The following is a 10,003-nucleotide window of genomic DNA, read 5'->3' on the forward strand; positions in this document are numbered from 1 at the left end:
CGTAAGAATTACATATATTTACATTGTGGATATCTGGGATATACTTTTCACAGGAATTTCTGCTCAAATCCAAAGACCACCCAATCTGGGAACATCTCTCAACGGTCTGAGCAAGCATTTCAGATAGGAGATAAGCTGTGTCCAACTGGAGTGGCTTGGGAAAGGCCACTCTAAAACGAAATAACCTGTTGTTGTCACTGTCTTCCTCCCCAGACTTCTTTTTGGGATGAAGCACCATCCTGTGACTCCCCAAGGAGCCACCCTGTTCAGTTCTCCATGAGGCTCCCAGGGGGGTCCAGGCTATAGGGAGGGCTCTTCAGCTTGGGGGTAGACAGGTGTTCCAACTCATAGCGTCCGTCCTCAGACGCCTTGTGTGTGACATTCTCCTTCATGCCTTCCTGGCTCCTCTTGTGCTCAATAATCTGCTGGAGCTGGTGCCCAGCATATTCTGGCTTGGTGGTCAGAGGGCCGGCTGGCACGGCTAAGCCAAGAACATCGGACACCATGTAGGGGCGCAGCCAGCCCACCAGAGGAGTGCTTCCAGGGCTATAGTGGGTCTCCTTGTGGTAGAAGAGAAGTCCATCTACCTATAAAAGGGGAAATCAGGGACCAAAATGACTTCTGGGGCCCCATGTTCCAGGAGAGTCTATGCACACCGGGGCCGCTCTAGGGTGCCAACTCCCTTTCCTGGATCACTGCCAGGGGAAAAAGAATCCTTGTTTCTCACACATGCAATTTCTCTAAATGAAGAAATGGCCTAGAAAACTAAATTTTAGAAAATAAAAACATAAATAGCACTTCTTGTTTGCAGGGTGCTTGCTACCCACTACTTTATCCTCTTACCCACCGCTGAGGGTGTTTAAGAAAAGGGGCTAGGGCTAGTTTTGAGGTCCTCCCTAAAAACACAGTATGGGGGAGCCTGGGTGGCAGAGTCGGTTGAGTGTCCGACTCTTGGTTTCAGCTCAGGTCGTGATCTCAGAGTCATGAGATCGAGCCCCGCATTGGGCTCCATGCTCAGCACAATGTCTGCTTGAGATTCTCTCTTCCTCTACCTCTGCCCCTTCTGCTCGGGCTCTCTCTCTCTCTCTCAAATAAATAAATCTTAAAAAAAAAAAAAAAATAGGGGCACCTGGGTGACTCAGTTGGTTAAGCGTCTGTCTTTGGCTCAGGTCATGATCCTAGGGTCCTGGGATCAAGCCCCGCACTGGGCTCCCTACTTGGTGGGGATTCTGCTTCTCCCTCTCCCTCTGCCTCTTCCTTGGCGTGTGCTCTCTTTCTTTCTCTTGCTCACTCTCTCTCTCAAGTAAATAAATAAAAATCTTTTTAAAATAAAATAAATAAAAAAAATAAAAACACAGTATGAAGCAGAAATTCAACTTGAACCCAGGTTTTCTGTCCCCAGATCCCATGCACTTTTCACCACTCAGACGTCTTTGTAATAGGGAATGTGCTCCACACAGGGAACAAAGCAGGGGAATTGGACAGGCCCCTCCAAGACGCTGGACTGCTGAGCACAGGGGAAACAGACTGTCAGGAAGCCCTGTTCCCCATGCCATTGTTGGCTGCCTAACCTCCCCCTAAATTATCTGCAAGCTATGTTCTGGGAAACTCAGTTTTTCTCAACGGGAAGACCTCCTACAGTCCCACATTTTCTTTTCCATGATTCAGTGACTCATCTCTAAAAAGCATTTATTGTCACTGGGGCATAAGGATTATAAATAAAGATGGTGTTTTTACCACCTTCTTAATTGACTCCCAGAAATGAAGGCAACTCGGCCTTTGCCATTTCCTCATTTGGGAAGCTATGATCCTTTTAGCGAAATTATATCCAGTTCAAGTAAATACTTGTGGGTGACTAGGCAGAATTTTAAAGGATGTGAGGGGCAAAGGAAAGTTTGTGTGCTGAGCCTGGAGAGGGTAACTGCAGGTTCTGAGGATGACAAAAGACTGCCCAGGACTGAGGAACTTCTAGGGACATGAGACTTTCAGTGCTAAACTGGGACAGTTTTGGACAAACCAGGGCAGGTTGGTCACCCTGCTCCTGTGCCACTGCTCAGCAAGCGGCACCACCCCCAGGAACCATCTACTCTTGGGAGGGAGGATAAGGAGTTCGTGCCCCCTTGGTCTGTCAGTCACAGGAGCCCCCAACTTTACCATTGGCTATGGCAGTCAAACGAGGGGCCTGGCTATCAGGCTCGTAGCAGAAAACAGGCACCCAAGAAGGACCTGGGGATGGAAGCCTTGGTCCTCCCTGTGCCCCTGCCTCTCCATCTGTATAATGAGGGGTGTAGATGAGCTGTCCTTGCAGAGCCCTTCCAGCCCTGGCATTCTGACTTCTCTAGCAGGGTGGAGCTGAGGCTCTGAAGGGCAGTGGCACATCCTTTCCCAGGAATCAGCTTTCAGCCCTTCTCTGATGCTCTGACACAGCAAAGTCAGAGGATATCCTAAGACTCTGTGTAGCCAAGCATCCCTGCATCCTGCAATCGGGTCAGAGCAATAAAGACAATGGTTGTTACCTCAAAAGGGAAATCCATAGACAGCACCTTACACAGGCTCTCAGGAGTACAAGGGAAATTCTTTAGCCCCACAAATTTAAACTAAAATATAAATTAGAGCAAAGAATTAGTGCATGTTACAAATAATATTGGTTCCAGCAAGCGAAAACCTGTATCAAAGAAGAAAAGTTCAGTCTCATCCTTCCCTACCCTCCTCAACCCTATGAATTACTGGATTGGGAGTCCTCAACCTTGCTTTATCCACAAGAATCACCAGGGGAACTCTTAAAAATCACTGAAGCCCAGGCCCCACCCCGAGATTCTGACTGAATTGGCCTGGGTCCCAGGCATTTTTTTTTTAAAGCTATCCAGTTGATTTTGACACACAACCAGGACTGAGAACCACTGTCCTGTGCTAGGTTTAGGGACTGTATGTTATTCTCGAAGCCACATGACAGTGCGAAAGAAGGACTAGTGCAGCCCCTTTCACATCAGCAAGAATTTTTAGACTGAACAGTGTAACAAAGTGATTAGGACTAAAATTCTAAAGTCAGATTGCTTGGGTTTGACTCCCAACTCTGCCAATCATTTCATCTGTATATGCCTCTGCTGTCCCATCTATAAAAGAGGATAATAAAAGTATCTCCCTCATAGGGTTGTTGCATGGGTTCAGTGAGATAATACATGCAGAGCACTCAGAACATTTCAGACCCAGCTGCTCCCACGTTCCCTTCCTCAATACATGTTCTTCCAGGACCTTCCTGGTAACATCACTGGATACTGACCCCATTTACTGTCCTGTAATTGGTTATCCGAATGCCTTTAAAAGTGTTGTAAGCAATCCAAGCAAATGCCAATCTATGGGGCTTTGCTAATAAAATGCCCTGAACACAGCTGTCACATATCTCATCGCTGAGTGGGTAGCAAAGACACATGGGCTGTCATCCTGGGCTGTGGGACCTTGGGGAAGGCAGTCCCCTCTCTGAGCTTACATCTTCATCTGTAAAATGAGGCAGCTGACTAGATGAGGTCACTCTCAGCTCAGATACAAGAACAGAGGTTCTCAAAGTGTGGTCCGCGGACTAGCAGTACCGGCAACACTGGGGAACTTCTTAGAAATGCAAATCCTCAGGGGCGCCTCAGGGGCGCCTGGGTGGCTCAGTCGTTAAGCGTCTGCCTTCAGCTCAGGGTCCTGGGATCCCAGGGTCCTGGGATCGAGCCCCGCATCGGGCTCCCTGCTCTGCGTGGAGCCTGCTTCTCCCTCTCCCACTCTCCCCCTCTCCCACTCTCTCTGCTTGTGTTCCCTCTCTCGCTGTCAAATAAATAAAATCTTTAAAAACAAAGAAATGCAAATCCTCAGGCTCACCCTGACCTACTGAATCAGAAACTTGGGCGAGGAGGCCCAGGCATCTATGTTTACCAAGCTTCCAGATACTGCTGACGCATGCTACAGTTTGAGAACCACTGTACGAGAGCTATTAGCATTTTATATTAACCACTATTTATTGAGTGACTACCGTAAGTATCATGTTAGGAGAACTGGCACATTTGTGTCACTTGGTTCTTAGAACAACCCTGTAAAGTAGGTGTTATTAACCCTACAACAGAGATGAAGAAACTAAGGCCAAATGAGGTTATTAACTTTAGCTAGTAATTGTTAAAGCCAAAACTAGTTCAGATCTGGATGACTGTTAAGTCCACATCCTTCTCAATGTGCCACGCTGCCTCAACAACAAGATAATTTTCTTCATAATGATTATATTTAGATAATAGAACAATCCAAACCAATCCCCCTAAAGAATCCTACAGTCCTAACACCAGGTCTTACAGGATTAAGCTTGGATTTCTCTCCCAGTCCTTGTTCTTCTGGTAACTTCGAATGCATCCAGTAGAATCGGAAATCAGTCTGCCACAGAGAAGGGAAACAGAAAGATGAAATGCTGCTCATTTCAAACAATAATATGAACAAAAACACCCCATTCTAAATAGCCACCTAATTTATAGAGACCTAAGCTCCTCTATCATTACCCTCATTGTCCCTTCAAACACTGCCATAAGGTCAGTAAAATGTTTATAAAATCTTTGCAGATTTTTTCTTAAAACCCAATTAAGATTTTTAAAAAAATTTTTTAAAGATTTATTTATTTATTTATTTGAGAGAGAGAGACAGAGAGAGAGAGTACATGAGAGGGGGGAGGGTCAGAGGGAGAAGCAGACTCCCCGCCGAGCAGGGAGCCTGATGCGGGACACGATCCAGGGACTCCAGGATCATGACCTGAGCCGAAGGCAGTTGCTCAACTGACTGAGCCACCCAGGCGCCCCCCCCAATTAAGATTTTTAATAGCAGTCCAGTCAACATATATTGTTGGTACTTACCATTAAAATAAAACAACCTTTGTTTTATTTTAATTCTGAGGATAAGAAACTACTATATAGTTGTAACTTCTCATAAACTACTCTATTCCCTGAATTACGGATATGTACACTTCTGTAGCTATTAAGTGCCTTTTGTTTCTTGTACATTATTTTGCTTTTAAAAATAAAAAAAATGTCAGGGGCACCTGGGTGGCTCAGTCGTTAAGCGTCTGCCTTCGGCTCAGGTCATGATCCCAGGGTCCTGGGTTCGAGCCCCGCATTGGGCTCCCTGCTCGGCGGGAAGCCTGCTTCTCCCTCTCCCACTCCCCTTGCTTGTGTTCCCTCTCTCACGGTGTCTCTCTCTGTCAAATAAATAAATAAAATCTTTAAAAAATAAATAAATAAAAATAAAGTCTATTCTATATATTATAGAAACACAGGTAATTTTATTTATTTTTAAAGATTTTATTTATTTATTTGAGAGAGAGAGAGAGAGAAACAGCATGAGAGGGGAGAAGGTCAGAGGGAGAAGCAGACTCCTCGCTGAGCAGGGAGCCCGACGTGAGGCTCCATCCCAGGACTCCAGGATCATGACCTGAGCCGAAGGCAGACGCTTAACCCACTGAACCACCCAGGCGCCCGAAATACAGGTAATTTTAGTATCCAAATTTACAAGTTGTGAATACATGTTATAAAACATCCTTCAGCAGAATTAAAGAAAAATATGTCCTAGATTGAATTTATGAGATCTGAGTTTTAGGTGTGGCTCTGCACTGGAGCAAGGTACTTACCACCTGTGGCTCTCAGCTTCCATACCTATATGATGAGGAAGGACAACAGTACTCACCTTATAGAGTTGTTTTAAGGGCTTCAGTGAGATAGTGCTCAGAAAGTGCTTGGCAATGCAAGTCTTAGCTATATTGTTAGAACGAGGCGTGTATTCGAATTCTGCAGCACCACCACCTAACATAATGCTTTGGAAAATCACGCTTCGGCTAATGGCTACAGAAAGCAGTAGCCTATAGTGACAACCAGTGATTCTCACACTTGGGCCTACATGAGGATCGCCTGGAGGCTTGTTAAAACATGAGTTGACCCCAGAGTTTCTGATTCAGTAGGTCTGGAAATCTGCATTTCTAACCACATGGAGAACTGTGATAAACTAACTGAAAGGGAGGACAAAAAATCACCACTAGAAAACTGAGACAATGATGCGGGAGTGTGGGGAACACAAGTGGAATCTGAGGGGCTGACCCAGCCTCACTCCAATGACTGCCACCGTCACTCATAGGAATCACCGATCTCAGAAAAGCCTTGGGGGAAGGTGAAACTTGAGGGGAGAGTATTGGGGCGTCTCCTCACTTGGAAAATCTCCTTCCAGAGCTGGCCCCTCAGAGATTCGCGCCATTGTGTCATACGAAGGAGGCCCTGCTGTTTTCAGGGTCAGGATGTGGTTGGTGAGGCAGCAGAGCTGGCTGGAGACTCTCGGTGGTGACTTAACTCCACCTTCTCTTCCTTGTGCTGCCTGCACAAGGTGGCATCCCTGCTGCCCACGATCTCCCCTGCCAGCAATCCTCCCCAACTCTGGAGAGGCGGGGGGGCGGCAGCTTCTACAAAGTCCCAGCCTACCCCTCTGCTCTGTTTCACTCTTTCCTCCCCTCAAGAATTGCTGTACTTCCCTTAGTTCCTCCTACTTCTTTTTTTTTAAATGAAGCTAATTTAAACACACTCAAAGATGCAAGGAACATTAGATAATGTTCTTGATATACCACATCCTGTGCACACCAAGAAGCTGGTCACGTATCAAACCCACATGCTGAGCCACATTCCCGGGAGGAGAGGAGAAAACAGGAGAAGACATGAGGAGAGCATTAATCCTTACCTGGCAGTCATAAAAAGGGTGTCCCCGCCAGCACATCACATCCAGAACATAGTAGGTCTGGTTCACCTCGCTGTAAATGCAGTCCAGAATGGTGTAGTCTGGGGATACGGAAGAGAAAGTCAGTACAGGGTACCCCTTCCAATCAGAGTTCATTAGGGAGAAAGTTCTTCATGGCCCTTTGTTGCTCCTGGTGCGCTTAAGGGTGACGTGAGGAGGACAGCATGAGAGAGATCAAGGCAACCCTTAAGCCAGGTGGGAATTCTAAACTTTTAGATAAACTGCGACATTTACTCACCTTAGAAAAGCTCCAGTCCAAAAGCAAGTAATCCATTTTAATTTACATGCACTTTTTTTTTTTTAAGATTTTATTTATTTATTTGACAGAGAGAGACACAGCGAGAAAGGGAACACAAGCAGGGGGAGTGGGAGAGGGAGAAGCAGGCTTCCCACAGAGTGGGGAGCCCGACACGGGGCTCGATCCCAGGACCCTGAGATCATGACCTGAGCCGAAGGCAGATGCCTAACGACTGAGCCACCCAGGTGCCCCTTACATGCACGTTTGAGTTCCTATCATAGGTGGTGTGCTCTGTGTGGAATATTAACCATAAGTAGTCCCTGCCTTTAAGGAAGTGACAATCCAGTTAAGGAGATAAGATGATCATAGAGAAAAGAACCAAGAGCTGAACTGTACAACACAAACTAAGAGCAACAGGAATTCCAGAAGAGGGAGATTGGCATAGCAGGAAATGCTTCACAGAAGAGATGGTACGTGAACATAGTCTTCTGGGATCAGAGGATTAAAACAACAGAGCAGAGGGGAGGTGGAACGGCATTTCAGGCCAGAATACTGATGTGGTGTGAGCAAAGGCCTACAGGTAGAACGAACTGGGCACATGTAGGCAACAAGCAGGCAAGCGAGCTGAATAGAGCTAGGAGTGGGTATAAGGAGTAGGGGAAAGACATGAGGATGGGTGAGCCAAAGTTCACGTGTGAAGCGCTCTAAAAGTGAACAGAAAAGTCTAGGCTCAGTACCAAGCACACAAGGAACCACCAAGGGAGCCTGAGCAGGCAGGGAAGAGAACAAGGTTCATGCCCAGCTCTGCCACTTCAATGAATGGCTCTTGGCAAGTGATTTAACCTCCATGATCTTAGTCTCCTCAGCTGAGCCTAGGTTGGAAGGAGAGGCTAAGGTTAGAACAACGATAAAGGAGAAAAGGCAATTTGGCAGGAAGCCCCAGCAACAGCTCACTGTACTTTACAGTCGGCATTCTGAGGAATCTACCCCCCCAACACTGCACATGTCACCTTGTAATGGATGTCCACGGGGAAGGTGTGTCGACTTTAATTCAGGGATTTATTGCCCAGCAGGCCTCACAGGGCTGCATCTATTCTGCAACTGAGGAGGCCTGACCTTGAAGAAGATGGCCTGAATCTAGTGGACAGGACTTGCTTGACCTTGAAGGAGATGGCCCGAATCCAGATGTACAGTTTCAAAGGTATGCTTTCAAAGTGAGTCTTTAAAGCAAGTAACCAAGGACCTTCCACTGTCTTTTACTAATTACAAAACTTAATAAATAGGGGCACCTGGCAGGCTCAGTTGGTAGAGCACGTGACTCTTGATCTTGGGATGGTGAGTTTGAACCCCTGTTGGGTGTAAAGATTACGTAAAAATATATATATATTTCTAGGGCGCCTGGGTGGCTCAGTCATTAAGCGTCTGCCTTCGGCTCAGGTCATGATCCCAGGGTCCTGGGATCGAGCCCCACATCGGGCTCTCTGCTCGGCCGGGAGCCTGCTTCTCCCTCTCCCACTCCCCCTGCTTGTGTTCCCTCTCTAGCTGTCTCTCTCTCTCTCTGTCAAATAAATAAAATAAAATCTTTAAAAAATATATATATATATATTTCTAAACAAACAAACAAACTTAATAAATAGACAATTTTATGTAGGTACCTTTTGCTGTTGTTGAGTTTTGCCTGTTGCCTCCTGGCAGAAGGGAAGAAAACCTGTTGACACAGTAACCACTCTTGGTGTAGGCGCTGGTAGAACCCTGTGTGGAAAGTTAGCATTCCCATTAGGCATCAAGGTCTCCTTAACCTCTTGCTTCCACAATCTGCAGAGGTGTCATCAGCCCAAAGATGGCTCTCAACAAATCCCTCCTGAAGGAAAGCATTTCAACCCCCACACCAGGCAAGCTGCTGCAGCAGATATGGAACGCAAAGTGTGGGCAACCATCCCAGGCACCCTCCCTCCTCAGGAGCTTTGTACTATCACTTTGCTATCACTCAATAAATCTTGCTTTGCTGCCCACTACTCTGTCTGGTCTACCTCTTCATTTTTCGAAGTGATGTGACCAAGAACCATGGGCACCGATGGAGAAAAAAAATCCTGAAACATTTATGGGGGCTCGTCCGGGATCTCCACCATCGTTAAGGACAACTACCAATAAAGGTCATCAAACTCCAAATGGTGGTTCAGATGGAGCCTCACATGGTTGTCAAACTAGACATCCACAGGGGACCTCTTGATAGATCAGGATGAGACGCCCCTGACCAGCAGAAGGTAGCTATGAACAGTCGTCATCCTTCTTCCCTAACAGCAGTTAGGATTACCTCTTCAGGGGGGGGAATGATGAAGGATAGTTGGAGGGCAGACAGGTACGGACAAGGGGCCCCTGCCCTAAGAGAAACCACCCTTGAAAGGATCTTACATCAGCCTGGAAGGAGCCCTCCACCCTTTCCCATGTGATAGGTAGATGACAAAAACCTGATTGGATGACAGGTGCAGGGAGGGTTCATCAGACGAAAACAGCCCGCTAACAAGCCCATAAAACCCCCTAGACTTAGAAACTCCCGGGTGGCAACCCCCTCGGGGCCCCTTCCTCCTTGGGAACTTTTACTATCACTTTGCTATCGCTCAATAAACCTCACTTTGCTGCCCACCAAAAAAAAAGGAACACGAAGTGCAAAGAATTCCTCCTGCTATAGACCAGCATGCTGGGATAGGGAGGAGGAAGCGACTCACCCTGGAGGCCACAATCAGGGCTCTTTTTCCAACAGGGCACACGACCACAATCCATTCCTGCCCCAAATCTGAAGGGATGTCAATTAACCACTCAGACAGCATCAACTGGGAACACACAAAAAATGGCATTAAAAATCAACAGGGGTGGGGAGCCTGGGTGGCTCAGTTGGTTAAGCGACTGCCTTCGGCTCAGGTCATGATCCTGGAGTCCCTGGATCGAGTCCCGCATCGGGCTCCCTGCTCGGCAGGG

The 10,003-nt window shown here is 47.0% G+C and overlaps 1 protein-coding gene across 5 annotated transcripts in view; it reads right to left on the minus strand.

Annotated features, from left to right (window-relative positions):
- SNUPN (snurportin 1) overlaps nucleotides 1–10,003 on the minus strand; it is a 23,336-nt gene continuing 13,333 nt past the window's right edge. For all 5 annotated transcript variants that reach the window (XM_044917891.1, XM_021693851.1, XM_044917889.1 and 2 more), the window contains 6 exons: nucleotides 9,754–9,858; nucleotides 8,683–8,779; nucleotides 6,733–6,830; nucleotides 4,324–4,401; nucleotides 2,517–2,597; nucleotides 1–587 (listed from right to left, as the gene is read on the minus strand). In XM_044917891.1, the coding sequence (XP_044773826.1) occupies nucleotides 267–587; nucleotides 2,517–2,597; nucleotides 4,324–4,401; nucleotides 6,733–6,830; nucleotides 8,683–8,779; nucleotides 9,754–9,858 (780 nt within the window). In that variant the 3' untranslated portion in view covers nucleotides 1–266. The remainder of the gene's footprint in view (nucleotides 588–2,516; nucleotides 2,598–4,323; nucleotides 4,402–6,732; nucleotides 6,831–8,682; nucleotides 8,780–9,753; nucleotides 9,859–10,003) is intronic.

The sequence above is a fragment of the Neomonachus schauinslandi genome, chromosome 9 (genome assembly GCF_002201575.2).
Source record: "Neomonachus schauinslandi chromosome 9, ASM220157v2, whole genome shotgun sequence".
Taxonomy (NCBI): domain Eukaryota; kingdom Metazoa; phylum Chordata; class Mammalia; order Carnivora; family Phocidae; genus Neomonachus; species Neomonachus schauinslandi.